Genomic DNA, 18,883 nt, shown 5'->3' on the forward strand with positions numbered 1-18,883 from the left:
ACTAGATGGTCTTAAGGTCCTTTCCAACCCTAACTATTCTATGATTCTATGAAATGGTCTTGAACTCTGTTTCCCTTAAAGGTGTTTAGACTCAACGTATTTGTGTTGTTTGGTATCCTGCACCTTGATTACGTTGAGGTGAGAGGAGGCTTCCTTCTTGAAGGCATCAAATAGATGTAGTTAACCATAGTAGAGAGGGAGATCTTGATTTCCTTGCAAATATTTCACTCTGGGGTAGTTTGCAAATCAAGGGTCCAATGACTGTGCTGTGATCTGCACTCCAAACAGGTTGCAATAATGAATCCAGCCTTACTGAGGGGCTCCCACATTGATGTGCTTACAGGTTGCAGTTCCAGTGGTAATCCTACTAGGATTATGTTGCTAACAAAGCAATCCTCCTCAGGGTCAAACAGGCGAGCACTCACTGAGGTCTGTGGGACAGCACAAGGCAGGTTGGGCAGCCGGCCAGGACCATGAGCGCACTGGGGTGTCCTTCCCTTGTGAGCACTCTGACATTGCATGGGTCAAGGTTCCACTGGATTTTAAAGGCCTGAGACTCTCCCATGGTAAACGGAGAATGGCTTTCTCATTAGACAGATGAATCTGCCAGTTTATACAAGTTGATGGTCTGACCTCTTTTCACAATCTGAAGAAATCCATGATGCTGAAACCCTGAGCCTGCCATTAAGCAATTTATATTTTATGCAAGAGGAGTTGAAAAGCTCATTTTATTTTCTTCCCTGATTGGGCTATTCAGTGATATCTCTGGGATGGAATGCGTCTGTCTTACATCTGTGCTGGTGACCACGAGATGCAGAAAGCATTGATGGAGTATTTTATTTTTAAATCTCAGCACTCCCAGTCTGTTGTTTCAAGGTAACCTTCTGCCTTGGTTCCTTACACAGCAGAGTTTCTGCAGGCTCCATGCTGCATTTGAATACAGGATTCAAGATTATCACAGGAGATGAGTGGGCTTCATTTTGAGTTGAATCTCAGTGAGAACTGGTGTAGTGGTATTGAATTAACTGAAGATGTAACCCTTCACAAATAGCAAGGCATGCTGGAGAGAGGTTATATGAGATAGAATGTTTCTGATAAAGGAAAAGGGTACAATTCGCCTACAATAAATATCTCCTACTACATAAATCTGCTTGTACTTTTCACCTTTAGTAACTAATGGTTTCTTACACAGGTTCTTTCAGGGAGCTTGTAAATCTGAGGCAGCTCGGATGCAGGCTGACAGCTGTAATTTCTTTCCATGGAGAGGCTGTTTTATGTGTCACAAGTGTTCAGTACATGTTTGATAGAAGTTTATAATAGTGTTGTGAAAGCCTGACCCTGACCAGAAGGCAGAACCATTCTCTCTGACTGGGAAGCTGCCAACCCTCTCACATTGTGTATTTATATTTTCCAGTTAGTGTACAGAATGAGGTGGCTTTCAGAATAAGGCTCTTTGCAGAGTGCTCAGAAAACCCTTTTTGTTTCCTTTTCTTCGTAGGAAATCATTCACCCTTCAGAATATCAAAATATTGAGCTCTTACCCATAAAGGTTAAGCTATGAATAGCTCCAGCAGTGACAAGGGAGCTTGCAGTAATCTTACTTGCAAATGGCCATGCTAGGCTAAGGGTAAAAGCAAGGTTTGCCCTGCCTTGGCGTTGAGAAGTGCATGTGTTGCATCCGATCTTTGCGTTGCTGCACCTCCAGCATCCTGAAGAATGTTATGCTGGGTTCAAATTTTCACCCACCTGTAGCTCCAAAATGGCTTGTTCAAGTGCAGATGCCTACATGAGGTCCTCTTATCTTTACTTCCAAATGCTGTTAGGTGTGGGTATGTATTATGAATTACATATTTCCTTTTTCCAGAAGTCCTTCCGCCCCAGATTCCTCAGTGTAGCAGAGCTGCTGCATAAGGAAGGCTTTAAGGTAGGTTCTTTCAGTTATTTAAAGCTAGAGTGTTTTCAAAATCTCAGATGACCTCAGCCTGCTACAGAAATGGAGAACACTGAAATTTATTTGGAGGTAGAGGAAAAAAAGATGGTTTTTTGAAGTATAAGAGGTTTTTTAGCCAAGTGATCCGTAAACCAGAAGTTTTCGTGATTGTTTAGTTGAACATAGGGGACTGTCATGAGGGAAAGAACAACCCTGGCTCTGCTGTCAGCCTACAGCCAGGATTTTGTTTTATAAACTTGTGGTTTAAGCCCAGCCAGCAGCTCAGCCCCACACAGCCACTCACTGCCCCCAGTGGGATGGGGAGAGAACTGGAAGGGTAAAAGTGAGAAAACTCATGGATGGAGATGAAGTAGGTAAAGCAAAAGCTTCCCACACAAGCAAAGCAAACCAAGGAATTCATTCACCAGTTCGCATCACAGGCAGGTGTTCAGCCATCCCCATGAGAGCACGGCTCCATCACCCATAACGGTGACTTGGGAAGACAAACGCCATCAATCTGAATGTCCCCCCTTCTTACTGCTCCAGCTCTATGTGCTGAGCATGATGCCACATGGTCTGGGATATTCCTTTGGTCAGTTGGGGTCAGCTGTCCTGGCTGTGTCCCCTTCCAACTCCTTGTGCACCCCCAGCCTGCTGACTGGTAGGGTGGTGTGAGGAGCAGAAAACACCTTGGCTCTATGTAAGCATTGCTCAGGTGTACCAAAACCATCCCTGTGTTATCAACACTGTTTCCAGCACAGATCCAAAACATAGCCCCATACCAGCTGCTATAAAGAAAATGAACTCTATCCAGGCCAAAACCAGCATAAAACTCCTCTAAGCTCTACAAGATACAAAAATGCCAACAGGATGCCACATATGGTAGGGGGAGAGGAAGGGGAAGCCTTTTATGTGGAGAAGGTCTTTCCAGTGCTTCATCTTCAGTACTACTCCCAAGCTGCAGACAGCTTTTGGTGGTGTTTACATCCCTCTTGTAACTCTTCTGCATAATTTTGCATCCATATCCCTACTGAAACATAACTGACAACGCAGCCACAGAAGATTGGTGAGAGTATTTGAGTGCTATTTTCCTCAGTGGCATTAGTGTAGCTACTGGATTTATGGATTTACAGCTCTCCCTTTCAAAGCTTGGTGCCTAGGCCAAAAAAGAGCAAAATTACAAGAGGCTGAACTTAAGCCCTATTGAATGTCAGAGGGATTTAGGTTTTACTAAGCCACTTAACTGCTTCTGAATGTGTTACAACCATTCATTGACTATCATCCATTGGCAAATCACAGACAACAGAGAGATGGGAAAGTCATGCTGTTCTCTGTGTGTGTCCCTGTGTGGAGAGACACCCTTGTGATGAAAAATGCCCTCCAAAATCAGCTCTGACAAGCAGGCTGTGTATTGGATCAGACCCACATGCAGTAAATGAACAGTTTGGGTATTATAAAGCACACAATAAGTAACCTTTTTTCCCTTAACAGCTTTATGCCACAGAAGCAACCTCAGAGTGGCTCAATGCTAATGGTATCCCAGCAATTCCTGTGGCATGGCCATCACAAGAAAGCCAGAGTCCAAGCCTCCCTCCGGTCAGGAGGTAAGAGTAATACCCACCTTGTCAAACTTGTGTTAACATCCAGGACCGCAAATAGAAGGGGCAAATTGCTGGCTCTATGAAGATCAATGATAGTGATCTAACGGAACTTCGGAGTGAATCTAAAAGTCTTGCTTTATCTGATTCTGTCTGGAATTGCCACAGCAGGGAGTTTTCAGCTTAGTTAATGAACATCTTATTGAACAACCCTGTTTAACAGGGCTTGGATGTATTGCTCCGTGTTACATTTTCACACAAGGATACATGACATCTGTATATTTTAGTCTCTAATGACAGTCATTCATGCCTTTAACAAAATTGTGCTGAGCTTCTTGCAGGCTGAATATTGCTTTGTATCACCTAAATAGAACAGAAATAAAGCCTGAACTCCTGAGCCACAACTTAGTGCCTTTAACTCCTCAACCTTCCTCGAGACTAAGCTCAAAGGAACATTTTCAGTGTTGTTTACCTCCATGGCTGTCTTATTCATCATAGGTTTCCATTACACAAGACACACTGTGATGCTTTCTTGTGCATTGTCTCTTCAGGCTGGTAAGGGATAGGAAAATAGATCTGGTCATTAACCTGCCTAACAGCAACACCAAGTTTGTCCATGATAATTATGTGATCCGGAGGATGGCTATCGACAGCGGGATTCCTCTGCTCACTAATTTCCAGGTACTTCCCATGTTGCTCTTTCTCCTTTTAGCTGTAAGAGCTTTCAAGCACTTGTGACCTCAGATTTCAGTGTGTTGGGACCCTCATTATCTCTGACAAATAGCAGCGTGCATGCAAACCATGGCAACACAATGGTTTGAATGTGTATTCTTTTTGCTCCTATACAAAATAACATTGCTCAAAGTTAAACAGTGGCACAAAATGGAGACAATCTTGAGTCCTGTAGTGCAGCTGTAATTGTTCCTGTATCATTTTGACTTCTGAGCAACCTTCTTGCACAGGATTGCCTGTAACATGTTTAAATTATGCATGGGAACAGTTCTTTTGTGGGATGTTTTTCCCAGGATGGTTCTTAAGCCTTACAGCAGGATGTAGCAAGGCTTTCTTGAATGAGCCTTGGGACAATCCAGTTCCAAAATGCCATCCAAGTGGAATTGCTGCCTGTGCTGTTGTAGTCCCCAGTTGCCAGTCATTATGTGTTTGTCGATCCTGATAAACCCCTTTCACATACTGATAGGGGAAGAGATATTTAGTAATGCAAAGTGGGACTCCTGCTGCCAGCAGTGCCTTGACTTCCTTTGCAAATGGCTTTGACTGTCACAAGAGCCTCATCTGGCTCTCATTAAGCACAACAGCCAAATTCCCATTGATTTCAGTGGGCACTGACATGGAACCCAGTGACTTGAACTGGTGTCCAGCTGTGCGAAATCTTCTGCTGTGATTGGAGTGAGTGGAGAGCATAGAGAATGCCAAGCTGCAAATTCATAGGCAGGATAATGCCAAACATCATTAGCAGGAATGGAAATCGAAGACCCATCCTTTGCCTACCAGTGAAACACACACTGACAACCAAAGCAGGGGTCCCCATCCAGAATTGATTACCACACCTGCTTGATGCATTTCATTGAACCCTTTTGATGGCGGAGTTTTAATTCCCTGAGCTTGAGAGAGGAAAACAACCCTGTTTTCTCTTTAAGGCTTGGGCTGTAGGAGGAAACAACAGCTCTCATGGGACAGAGCTGTCTTCCCAAAGCAGCCCAGCACCTCTACATTTCTCCAGCAGGACAAGCAGGCTCCAGAGGGCTGGAGGAAACAGCCATGAACAATCACCTTGAACCTGATATTGATTTGGAGGGACTCAAGGACTGAACCTTCACAGGGTAGTTTCAGGGTGACAGTGTAGAAGTGTGGACCCTGCTCTGTTACTCACCCTTCTGCAGAAGGCTTTGCAATGCTCAGTCCTCCTCTGCTTTATATTGACAGGTGACAAAGCTTTTTGCTGAAGCTATCAAATACTCTGGGAAATTGGACTCCAGGAGTCTCTTCCACTACAGACAGTTTGAAAATGGAAGTACTGCATAGAAGAACTACCTCCAACCTTCAATCTTACTGCTTCTGGCACCACAAAACAGAGGGGTTCTCACATCAGTCATGTAACTGATAATACATAATACATAACCATGTATTTTATACCATCTGTGCTGATTGTATTTCCACCTCACATAAAGTAATTCCTAGCCAATACTTCAGATGGCTCAGTGGAAAGCCATCCTCTACGCAGCCGCTCCATCGTCTTCTTCCCATTTCCACAGAGGATCAGGTATTAGTTACTTACTAGGTCCAGTCACCACCATAGGAGAGGAGATGAAAGGAGATATAAATGATACTACATGGGCTTGGTTCCTTCTTTTCATAACCAAGACTGCTCCTCCTTAGAAATGCCTTCCTTGGGCCTGAACTCCCAGCTATTCTCATGCTGGACTACTAGAGCCTGGCCCCAAACTCCCATAGAAAGACACGTATTTTTCCCTTTCCATTGCTGATTATTGAGGATGTTACGACTTTATGTAACAGTCTGCTGTTTGATCCACCCAGTGGTACCATGGATACCTGCCACAATGATATATGATAGGAGCTCTTTAAAGGCAGGGGAACAGGAATTCCCCATGACTCCCTACAACAGCTGACAGACTTTATGCAGCTATGTTTTGCTTGGTTTGTAACCGTGGCCAAGAATCATCATCTTCAGCCTATAGATTTGATAGAGAAGAAGGCTGTTATGTGTGTGTCTTGGAATTGCTTCCAAGTTCTGCTCAATCCTTCAGGCTGTCGTTACCATTATTAATTCTGTTTCTGAATTCAGGTAGCTCTCTCTGTATCATAAAGGCTGTTTCAGCTTTGTATCAGGCTCCAGAAGTGGAGAACTCCCCCCAGACTTCTGTGTGTGGCTGTCCACCATTTTGTCATGACATGGGAGCTGGGTACCACCCAGCAGTGCTTTTTCTGAAGCTATCAGCTCTGAAAGCATCATAGAATACCAGGTTAGAGGGGACCCTAAGGATCATCTGGTCCAACCTTTCTTGGCAAAGCATGAGCTAGACTCGATGTCCCAGCATCCTGTCCAGCTGAATCCTGAGTGAGCAGAGGCTATGATGCCTTTGGGTACCATGGGGCTCTCTGAAAAATAGGTGCTAAGTGCCAAGACCAAATTTTGAACCAGGTGTGGACTTCAGTTCTGATGTGGTTGATATCCCAAGTGCTCTTGTCATGGGCATTGCTTCAGTACTAACTCTTGTGGTGAACACAGCCCTGCCTGCCATGCACAGAGCTTTGCACTGTTAGAGGTGTTACTGAAAAAAACAAAACAACAAACACACAAAACCCCAACAACAAAAAAAAACAAACCAAAACCCATGCTTTGGGCAGAGGAGCCCAAAGCCATCAGTGTTCACCCGTTCAGTTGTGAAATGCATGTCTAATGGTGGTTGGAGAAGCAGCATGGAAGTGCATCCTGCATGTTATTTTCAGTGGCAAAAATCCCACTAACAGCTGGTGTCATCTTACAGCCCCCCACCCTGCTTTATCTCTAGGAGTGGAGAAAACAACAGTGCAACACATCAGAATTCTCTTGTTCTTCCTCTTCTATTTTGTCACTTCTCTTGTGAGCTGAAAATGAAATAAATGCCTTGGATTGTGACAGCTGCTCAGATGGAATTCTGCATGGCCTGGATTCTCCTGTTTATTTCTTTAAGTATTTATTTATACATTTTTAAGTATTGATGAGCACTGGCCTGATGAAAGACCATTATTCTTGCGTTTGACAGTGAATGCATCATTTAATGCAAAGCTGCTGTGTGCCTCAGGTGAGGAAGCGAAGGGGAAAGAGCAGCAGGACAAAATGAATACTCTTCCTCTTCAGCTGCATGTACACAAGGGAAAGGAGGAGCCCTGGTTCCCCAGGAGGGACAGTGAAATGTAAATGAGGAGCCAAGTGATAGAGCAGGGGGCAAGGAAACATCGGAGAGATGGGAACTTTAAAGAAGGGGCTGTCAGTTTTGGAAAATGGGAAAGCCTTTACTGCTTCTAATTCAAGTTCTTAAACATTCTCCTGCCTATACCTGACAGTGTCAGTGTATATGTATCTGCGTATACATAGCACCATAGAATGGTTTGGGTTGGAAGGGACCCGCAAAGCTCACCTACTCCAACCCTGTGCAATGAGTAGGAACACCTTCAACTAGCTCACGTTGCCCAGAACCACATCCAGTCTGGCTTTACACATTCCTGTTGTTACTTATTGCAGCAGCTGCAGATACTTAAACTGCAGCTGCTTTGGTGTCCACAGACTCTCACATAATTAGAGTGGAATTTAGTAGAAAAATACACCAGGTCTGAATATGTACTGAGTACTCTGTAATTATGTAGTGATAATGTTTTGTTTCTGGTGCTAAACACTGGTCACTTCCCCACTCTCCTGAAGCAGGTGACACTAATGTCCTTCCACCCTTAATCAGACCCATCTGTATCTACACTACCCCCTGTGCTGTCTTTTCCTCCACCTCCCTTTGGTGTCTCATCCACTTCCCCGGTTCAAGAAGCTCTTTTTGCTCTGACTGATGCAAGATGGAACTCATAACTCCTACCATGGGCAAAAGGAGCCAAGAAACCATCTTCCAGTTTACAGTGTGCAAACATTTGAGAGCTGGTTGACTTTGTTTCTCAGTAAGCTTTCCTTTTTTGTGTAATGAAGGTATGGACACTATAGGGAAAGATTTTGAGGTATCTATTGTTGGGATCAGTGCAGAGCTGAAAAAAAAGGTTGCAGTTAATATCCTTTGTACAAAGCTCAGCATTGCTTTCAACAGATCTTCTTTATAAATGTCTGTTTCTTATTAATCTTGGGGAGGGTGACAGTGACAGATGAAAGGGGGCGCTGTTCAGAGCAAGAAATTCACTAATCTATGAGCAGTCAAGTAACTTTATTCTTTTTTACTGTTGATAAAGAGACATATGAAGATGCGGGAGACAGTCCAGAGCACAGCTTTTGAGATAAGCACAAGAAAAGTTGGCAAGAGCCATGGTGAAATGTGAAGGGACCTGAGTTTTAGTAAGAGAGACTGGTTTCTTTTTCTTGGTAGTCAGCCTGGAGCCATAACTCTCCAAGTGTGCCAAGGGCTGGGAGGCTCTGGAGACTCTGTTTCCCAGGAGGAAACAGAGGCCAGGCCCTTTACCCAGTTGATCACCTTCTTGGATTTACTCTTCTGCCATTAGCACCATTTAAATCACATGGAGATGGCTCAGGCAGCAGCTGCAGGGTTAGTAGCAAAGCAGTGGTAGTTCAGCATGTTGAAGGCAAGAAGAAAAGAATGAAAGAGAGTGAAGACAATTTATTGCTGCCTGGTAGAGGAATTAAAACAGGGAGATGAAAGGTTATGCTTTATATAAATGGGGAAAGAAATAGTAAAGAGCTCTAAGAAACCTCTTTACTCTGAGGCCACTTGAAACAGTGAAAATCAGGTTTCTGAAAGTCCTGGGAAGTAGTCAAGTAGGAAAGACACCATGATCTTGGCAGTGAGCAGAGAAATAAGTCTTGTTTGGCTTGCAGGTCTCTGAGTTTTCCTGGACTGGATGTTGCCACCAGGCTGGAAGGCATCTTTTTCTCCTTCCCCCACATACCAAGTGTATTTTGCACTCTCAAGGATTAAAAGCCTATTTGTGCTTTGGTTCTCTGTGCTTGCATCAAAAGCATCTAGGTGTCTGGCTGGGAGCTTAGCACCTCCGTATCTTGTGATCCATAAAAGCAGGGAAGGGGTTGGAAGCTGGCACTATACTAAACCCCACAACCACAGTGTGTGTGCAATACCAGCAGCTGGATGCATGCCTGCTGCCTGTATCCCACTCAGATGTGAACAACCACTAGCAAGAGGGTGGGCTCATGCAACAGCCAAGATGAGGTGGTAAAAGGAGACAGCATCTCTGGCTCCTGCTGTTTATAGTGTTTGTAACACCAAATTGTAGTTAGAGTAGCCCTGGACCTTGGGAGCCTTTCAGCAGACAGAATTAGTGCTGTTGTCATCTCAACAAAGACAGGAGGTGCTGCCATGCTGTATGAAGCACATGAACGATACTGCTATAGCCAGGACATTGAAATCTGCTATTCTACAACTGTCAACTGCCAAATAGTACCCAAAGCTTCTGCTTTTAGTTCCTTCTGCATCCCAGTGTCTAACATAACCTAATGTACTTTTTAGGGAATAATCTAGTTATGCTGTAACATTTGTTTCACCCTTACATTGAAGAGAATTTAAATATGAACCTTTTAATATATCCTAATTAAATGGAGAACATGATATTCTGTCATTAACTTGGTGTAGGCTAAACTCTTACCCAGCCTCATAATTAAGTTATATTGAACCCTGCAGACTGATAATAACAGCTGAGAGAAACTCAAGGAAGTTTGTCATAGATGAAACTGAGAGACAAAACCATTTGTTAAGAATGATATTCAAGCTTAATGATAATGTACTTTGGGGAAAAAAGGAATAATTGCTAGGGAGCAATGTTAGTGCTTTGGGATTACCATAATCTTGGATAAATGCTCTGGATCACCAAAAAAACAGTACCCAAGAGTAGCAAGTGCCTCTGTTTCACAGGGAGCTGCAAGAAGTGCTAAGAGTTTGTAGTTCTGGCAGAATTCTTTCTCCAAGGGAAAGTTTCTTGTTATTAAAGGTCAAGTTTTTTCTCCTATAACATGGAGTTTCTTCAGCTCTGTGGATGTGTTTTTTTGTCAGTCTTCAGAGTTGCTTACACTACTGCAAAGCCAGCATAATGTTGCTGTGCTGATTTTTACAGTGCTTTTAGCCTCTGGTATAAATGATTGCCCAAGATACTCATTGTAGAGAATCAGGTGCCTTCGCAGGAAAAACTTTTGCTCTTCCAGCTCTAGACAATCTTGTTCTTTTTCCTGACTTCCTGAGCATTACTAAATGCTGCCAAGCTCTTGCCCTTCAAGATCTCTTGTAGTAATGAGACCTCATTATAGCTTAAAAGCCCTCTGCTATTCACTGTCTTTGAGAGGCATTACAATCCATCCCCTCATGACAGAAGCACTTGGAACAACTCTTAGGAAAGTGGGTTATGTTCTGACTAAGCATCATGGGGCATGGGTTGAAGTGTTTGCTGCCTTTCAGGATTCATGGGAGACAGAATGCTGGAGGGGAAGAAGTCAAATATGACCTTGAGGGTCAAACCTGAGCCTTTAGTCAAGTTCTGAATGCGTTGATGTGGCCAGCTGGAAGCAAATACATAGTGTGTTCTTACTGCCAGCAGGTCTGAGTTCTTAGTAATAAGCATTGAAATCTTTCATAGTGGTCTTCCAACAGCTATAAAGGTACCAGTATTTATCTAGTTTGCAACTTGGCCTGAGCTGTTGATCCTGAAATGAGGGCCTTGGCAATGCTGTGCCATTTATATCTCATTTGAATACCCAAGCACATGATGCTCAGCAATACTACCTCGTGGGGAATCCCTCCTATGCAGTTTTGATACAGACAACAAAACATGGTTGGCATGAGGTAAGCAAAAAAGTAACAGTGTGAGAAGGAAGTATATGCCCATGTCATCATGGACATCAGTAACGTATAGTAATGCCATTCACCATCTGAACACTGTGCAAACCACACAGAGAAAATACAGGCTCCTAAGAGCACTTGGGCACAGATAGAGAGTACAGGGGAAGAAGGATTGACATTGAAGTTGCTGGGCAAATCCCAGATTACTGGCTTTCATTTGTTAGTAAATGCTTTTAAGTCATTTCTGGTAGATATGATAGTCTCAGAGGCTGTTATACTTTGAAAGGGCTGGAAGCTATTCCAAGTGCAAGGGAAGTCATGCTCTGCAGTTAGCTGGGAGAGAAACAGATGGGTGCAGCATCAAAATCAGAAATACCAGAGTTCAACTGATAGTCCTTCTCCATCCTCCTGCTCTCCTCATGCAGTTCAGGCTGGATGAGATGTGCTGCTAGGCATGTTTCTGTTTGAAACTGCAGCAGCATCTGATACAGAAAGAGAGTGAACGTGGGCCACAAGCAACATCTGCACAAAGCAAATCACCTGGCTATGCTGTGGTCTGAGCTACTACCACTGTTACACTCCAACTACAGCACCTAAATGAGTGCATGACAAAACAACCACTTTCAATTTCTGTTTTCACTAGCATGAATATACCTGAAATGAAGCTGGAGACATCCAGCTGTTCTGAGATGAAAGTACCTCTGAACAGTTAATAAAGATCTGAGACCTCAGTGGAGAGGAGAATGGCAATTATATAAAAGCATATCCAAGAGTTCCTCGAAGATTGCATTTCTGTCCTGTGGGATCTAAACTTGGCACAATATCACTGTTCTGTATATTAGTGTGAGCCTAGGCATCCTTAAGTAAAAGCTGATATGTTTTTAAATTAACTGCAGGAAAACCAGCCTCAACAAATTCTGCTCACTATCTGCCATCAGGAAAAGCCTATTAACAGTAATTGCTGGGGCTTTAGTTTTCAAAGAAGCCATAATTAGATTTTATTGTCTCATAAGTGATTAGAATTAATTGCTTCCACACTAGCTCTGGTGCTCTTTATCTGCTTTAAACTGGGAGTGGCTCTTCTGCAGAATTCCTTCATTTACCACAATCCTTTTCTGTTATGTTCCTTGCCAAAGAAAATCCATTGCAAAGGCTCTTCACTCTAAGGAATTCCTAGAAAGTGGCAGGTGTTGATTTAATACATCTTCTTCAACAGATCAGGATTAACTAAACAGAATGGGTTCTCCCACTGTTCAAACATGAATGTTTGTCGGAGAGGAGGGTGAGAAAGCCAATTCCACATTAGTTACACAGAGGGCTGTGTGTGAATTCTCTTTTAAAAGGTTTTCTGGTGCCAATCTGAGAACTAATCCTGTGTCGAGGGGAGGATGTATTACAGATTTACCCATATGTTACAATAAATAATGACAGTTGTCTTTAGCTGCTGTTATGCTGATTTAAGACCCTTTTCTCACAAAAAGGGCTTGAGTCTGACCTCCCAATCATTAGAGCTGTGACTTCTGTTAAGCTTGATTTGGACGCTGGGTGGCACTTGCAAGTCCTACAGACTTCCTAAAGGGCTACAGTATGCTTTGTTGGAGACCGCCCACATGTCATTCTCTGTCCATAGACATTCCTTGCCGGTTGGGATTTGCCCAAGCAGAACCCCTGGCCACTGGACTTGCAACATTATTCCCCCTTTAGCAATACTCTCCTGTAAGGGTGTTTCTAGCCAGCACGAAGGGATCAAGGTGTAAGCCCTGGTCTCCACCTATTACACGACCTTCCTTTCGCTGCTCAGGGTTTGAGTTTGTTTTCCCTTCATGCACAGTAACTATTTGCATCAGAAGGTATTTGGAAAAGGAACTTGCTTTTATCCTGCATTAGTTCTCAGGTACTATGTGGCCAGGCCAAGGTCTCAAGCCTCATGTCCAAATGAATCTAAGCCATCAAAACACCTTCCAAAAGCTGCAGGTTAATGACTGTGCTCAGCAGCAGTGCCCCTGGGGCTTACCTGAAGAATAGGTCTCATCTTCTCATGACTCTTCTCGTGGGTCACTCTCTGAAACACAAATCCCACAGCCTTTCCCTGCCATGCACGGTGAAGGTGTTTGGACATGTCTCTGATATTAACCCCTAGCAATGGGCAGCTGTATAAATCCACTTATGCGAAGAACCTAATCCAAATCCAGCCTCAATTCTACCCTGGTGAGAGAATGACTTAGAGGATGCCCGCATCCTTTGAGGGCACTGTGTAAGGCATCTGGTGAATGGGCTTGCGTAAGAACTGTATAGATAGAATACTACAGTGCTTAATACAGTGTGACTTCACTCTTAGGCTGTATTTTTAGGGGGTTGGAGTGCTTCAGAGGATACATTTATAATAAGGACATGTTTTCTCTGAATTCAGGATGCTGCTTTTATGGAAAAATCCTATACAAATTTTGTACACTTGTCATTATACAAATTATAGAGAGTATGAGGCCCTTTGTTACAAACCTTGAGAGTTTAGCGGACAAAGACTTACTCCCTCTGAATTGTGCTAACTTCTGGAATTGAATGGATTTAATTTAATTATCTCTCATGGAAAGTTATCACTGTCTATTCAGCTCCAGGATACAGCAGAAGGTAGGAGCAATTTGCGCTGCAGAAATGGGAGAATTAGCATGTAGGTAGCGTAGTCACAGGGAATTGATGTGAACAGTGTCTAGTCCAGCTGAATTACTTTATGTATGTGAAAATATTAATGAAATGGATTTCATTAAAGTGTGTTAATAGCAGCAAAGAATGCTCTCAACTTCTCAGTTCAGCAGCTATATGTCTATAGGTGCTTGCATAAGGAAAAGCCTCAGGAAGGCCAGGAGGTTGTGCTCTATAGTGACCCTTGAAAGGCTGCATGGGAGAATGTGTACTTACAGCATTTCATAACTGATAGCACCACACATCACCTTGATCCCAGCTGGAGGGGATCACAACCTTGCACTCCTCCTCTAGGATGCTGTGATTTATGTTTCCCTCCTCTTATTCCCTGGGGAAGCTGGATGACCAGCTCATCAGGTCTGTCTGATCATAGCTGCTGCTCAGTGGTTTCCTTATATGCTCATGGGTGGCTTTATAGGGTGAGGGAAGATTTTTTTCTCCAGGCATGTAAATTGTGCCACTAGCAGCAATTCACCTTCTCTGCAAACCTGGCTCTGGGCAAATGACTCCTCTGAAGGACTGATCTGCTGCTCCTGGGGATGTACACCTGGTAGTAAGTGTAACCTAGCAGCTGGGTGCTAATGAGGGGTAATCCCTCTGATGACTGCTGCCTTGAGCAGGTCAGGAGTTTAAATTCATACCTGGGGTTGCAGAGATCTTTGTTACTCTGGGTAAGGATCACAGAGGAAACCTGCTGAGGTTTCTTTGCTGGCTGGTTCCCACGTGCCCTGGACACATCTCTTCATCCGTGGTACTTCCTGCAGGCTGCCGTGCTGGCGTGCCCCAGTGGGTCCTGAAAGGGGAAAGTATTCACACAAAGAAATCTTATTTCTTTCCATGGGCTTATTTCAGTGTTTCTTTTTTAGAAAGAATACAAGAAAAGAGGAAAAATATTTAAATAATACTTTCTGGATCATTTTTGTTTACAGTTGTGTTAAAAAACAAAGAAAGAGGCTCCTAAAACCAGACTCTCCTCATAGTAACCCCGGTAGCAAATAGTGCCACTTTGGTAAATGTTACCATTAATTTTTCAATAAATTACCAATTTATACTTCTGAATGTGGTAATAAAAAAGAGATAGAAGGACAGAAGAAGGGGGAAAACTTGGGAGGTTTATGTTTACTGCCAAGCATTTGGTTTTATGTTGATCTCATGGAAAGTAACTGTATATATCATGATAATTGACTTCACCAAGTGCCTTTGAAGAAAAAAGCTTTGCTACAATAGCATCTTGTGCTAGAGAAGGTTTTTTTCACTAAGTAAAACATTCTCTTTTGAATCAATGGTTTAAGCTTTTTGCAGTGTTCCTATTTTGTCATTCATTTGCCCAGTTGGTGGCTGAGAACAAGCAAGGTCATGGCATAAATAAAAGCAGAATGTTTATAGCTCCCTTAAACCCCAAACAAATCATCTCTTATCTACCATCACTCCAGCCTGAGAACTTTGTGGGGTGAAGGCTTCCCCCACACACACACACTTCCAGCTGTTTGCTTGTTGCCATTTTAACTGTAGTGATTCACAGGCAACTCTTCTGCACTCCTGATCAGGGATTTTGATCCACCAGACTTCTGAGGGGCCACCAGATTCTTCCTGGGACAGGAAATAAGGACTGTCAAGCAGCTGAGAGTCTGAATTTTTCCATCACTTAACACAACAAAAGCAAGTTTCATCGCTGATCTATTTTGGAAGCAACATTTGTGGCAGTTCCTCTCTGAGTCAGTCAGAAGAGCAGAGGATGGGATTGTGGCAGGCAATAAACAGCCCTGCTGCTACTATAGGGACTTTAATTACTCACATCATTCCAGGTGAGACCAATGGAGGTTGGCAGCAATGCCAGCTCCAACACAACTGTGAAGGATTTATTTTTCTCAATGAGGAGTGGAGAAGGCTGTAAAAATACTGTACAGGGTTGGCTAATAAACTGTATTTTATTAGCCATCCTTATTATGAGTGTTTATAAGCTAGTGTGCTGATAGGCATTTTGATGAGATAGTATTCCTTCATTGCAATTGTTTTGGGATTACAAAACAAAGCATAGATAGGCCAGAAAGCTGGAAAACATAGCATTTGCATATGTCAGGTCAAGATTTATAGGCAGATAGTGAGTAGTGAGCTTGGCAGCAGCTACTCTAAATTGTTACAGTGCTGGCATCGTCAAGGCATTTGTGGCTTGTTCTAAGCAGATTGCTAGTGCTGATTTGTGGATGTTGGTAATTGAGAGGAAGATGTACGTGCTTTATCCATGGATCTCCTTGGAACATCTTAGGCTATAAGCTATGATAGCAGGCCAGTGATCTGGCTGCGTTCCCTTCCTCTATCCCTGGTTCTTCTTAGGGTAGACAGCCTCCCCATGCCTTCTGATGTAACAAGCCCCTTGCAAAGTTAAGACTTAAACTTGGGGGGTTTGATTCCGATTCTAACACCACCAAGCTCTACTGTGGTTTTCTTTGTGTGGAGTTACAGCACAATTCCCATTTCGTAGTGCCTGCTTAGCAAACTGGCATCTGGCAGGTTGGAGCCATTTGCTGGAGTGCTTCCAGCCAGTAGTAGCAGTGCTCTTCCTAGAAATGATGCTTGGTTAGGGTTTACAATGTACTCCCCTCTTGGCAGCGTTACATCTCAGGCTGTGATACACCAATAATAACAGTCCTATAATCAAAGTAATGACAAGCTAGTGGGAAATTAAGGCTAATCTGAGAAGAGGTTCTGTGAAAATGCCTTTGTGCTTATTGTTTTTGGCTCTCTGTTGCCTTTCAGTCACCCAACCAAAAATGTGCTCTGCTTACAAGCAAAAAGGTTTTACTGATTTGTAGTTTTATTTTATTGTGCTTTCTTCTTGCCTTCCCCCTTTGCTGCCAAACCTGCAACTCCAACCAGATTTGCCAAGAATTATGCTGGTTTCTTTACTTTTTAGGTCTAATATCCAGTAGTAAATGTTCTGCAGGCAAGCCACATCCTCAGTGGTAACAGTGCCAGCCTGTTGTAGGCTGATCTGTCCAGTGTGTCCATGTGGTGCTCGAGTACAAGCTGTAAGTGATGCATGATGCATCACAAAGAAGCAACTTCATGCCACACTTAGCCCTGGTAGTGTGGCAGCTCTGACAGCCAAAACAGGGAAAAGGGCTGTGGAAAGCAGGGAGCATTAAGAGCAAGGGTCACCTAGGACCAAATTTGTCAGGAAATGAGGTATGTAAGGATGTAGGTCAGGGGAAGTTTCCTAATTGCATGCTTTTGTAAATCATGCTTTGTACCAATTTCCACTTTAGGAGTCTTAATCCCATTCAAACCTTGCCTTTTATTCCATTCCCTCCTTGATAAAGAGGAAAAACCAGGTATGCACTAATCTGTGGGAGTGCTGTAATAACACGTCTGTGAATATCCATGATAGTGATGAAGTTTCTGACTTCTGGCCTCCTGAATACTCTTGGGAAGCTTTCCATTAATTTCTTTAGGGCTGTGGAGATCCCAGAGGATTATTTCCCCAGATATGAAAGGATCAAATAGATTTGTGGCTTCTCTTCTTCTTTCCCTGAGCTCCCTCTCTTTTCATTGTTTGCATCTGGCAAAAGTAGCAAGAATACATATATCCCCATATTTTAGGACATAAGAATGGCTACCAGCCATCTTGAGAATGTAATGCCTTTATGAATGGCAAAGTAGGTGTTCTCTCTCTTTTGCCCTGAAACAAGTAGCATCAATGAGGAAGTCATCCAGCTACAGATGTGGTCCATGCTCCCAGACATCTCTGTGCTAAGGCAGGATAAACAGCATCCAATTGCTGGCTGAGCTGCTGGGGAAGTTGGATAGAGTGTCATTATGCTCAGCAGACTTTTACCAGAACACTTCTGCAGCATTCAGATGGATGATGGATACTCTCTCTGTTGTGAGGGCTTTTTTGTCTCCTTTTGGCAACATTTTAGAAATAGTATGTGACTACTCTGTTATTTTGAAAAGAAACTTCTGTTCTCATTATACTTCCAAAAGCAGTCATGAAAATGGTTTGGGTTTTACAAACGTAGCAGAAAAGCCCTCCTACAAATCTCTTGGTATGAGTAGTGTTAAGAGTGTTTGTGAGAAGAGGAAGTATCTTGAAAACTGATAAATTAAAGACAATTTCAAACAGCTTTATAGAAATAATTTCTTTTGTGCCCAGTGGTTTAGCATCAGATCTTTGAACAATACAAGCAGGCAGAATAGCTTGACCATCTCACTGTCACCTTACCAAAACTAGTCTCCAGCCTACTGCAGACCTGGATACTGCTCACCATTAACTCTGAGAGTAAAGGAAACACTGTATTGAATCATTGATAGCCTATCTTTTAAATAATGAGTAAATGCAACCTTATGTAGTTATATGGCAGCTGGAGAAGGGTTTTTTTTTTGAGAGAATAGAGCATAAAAAAAGAGAAATCCAGCAAAATTGCCTGTCTGCATTTTGTGCAAATCAGCTGAGTGCTTATTTCCTAATGAACAGTCTTCCTGCTTCTCTCTTCAGTTCAGGGAGTGCAGTGAGTGCAGTGTTCATTTGTCTGGCTGAACAGAGAAGGAAAATAACAAGCAGGGAAATTAGGGTTAGGTCTGTCAGTGTGTAAGTACTCTAAAGCTTGAAGTTAGGAACGTGATGGTCTTGTTTGTTCGATGAGCACAGTGAGGATAGTGGCCATATGTGTTAACATCTGCACTGGAAGATCTAAGACTAATCATACTGAATGAATGAGACTTGCACAAATACAACTCCATCTCCCTCCATATGCTATATGTAAAATTGCAGGTGGCCATAATGATGTGAGAAGGGGACATATGGCAGAGGAGAGGTTTGTCAGACCTTAAATTTAGGATTGAAATTTAAGAGCAGGAAAAAAATTGAGACTAACCCTTCCGAAGGTGTATACACTCAGTGCAAAAGTGGAAGGTCTGTCTGCAGAGTATGCTGTATTGTGTCTTGTGGTTCCCACCAGTGTTGACAGCAAGGGAGGAGAAGGGAAGTCTTCTGTCTCCGGAGAGATAAAGGGCTGAAACTTGCATTTTTTGAGTACTACTCCAATACTAATTCTAACAGTAATGATGTTCTGCCAGGAATTGCAGACCCACTTTTCTGTCTGGTTGTATACAAGGGCTTGAGT

The 18,883-nt window shown here is 43.0% G+C and overlaps 1 protein-coding gene across 1 annotated transcript in view; it reads left to right on the top strand.

The window, feature by feature from the left end:
• CPS1 (carbamoyl-phosphate synthase 1) overlaps positions 1-5,839 on the top strand; it is a 107,621-nt gene extending 101,782 nt beyond the window's left edge. The window contains exons 36-39 of the mRNA XM_057412335.1: positions 1,865-1,924; positions 3,422-3,534; positions 4,080-4,209; positions 5,473-5,839. Coding sequence (XP_057268318.1) covers positions 1,865-1,924; positions 3,422-3,534; positions 4,080-4,209; positions 5,473-5,571 — 402 coding nt within the window. The 3' untranslated portion in view covers positions 5,572-5,839. The remainder of the gene's footprint in view (positions 1-1,864; positions 1,925-3,421; positions 3,535-4,079; positions 4,210-5,472) is intronic.
• Positions 5,840-18,883: the final 13,044 nt, after the last annotated feature.

This window comes from Pezoporus wallicus, unplaced genomic scaffold (assembly GCF_028554395.1).
Source record: "Pezoporus wallicus isolate ANWC-B61680 ecotype Strahan unplaced genomic scaffold, APGP_CSIRO_Pwel_v1 contig_6566, whole genome shotgun sequence".
Classification (NCBI taxonomy): Eukaryota; Metazoa; Chordata; class Aves; order Psittaciformes; family Psittacidae; genus Pezoporus; species Pezoporus wallicus.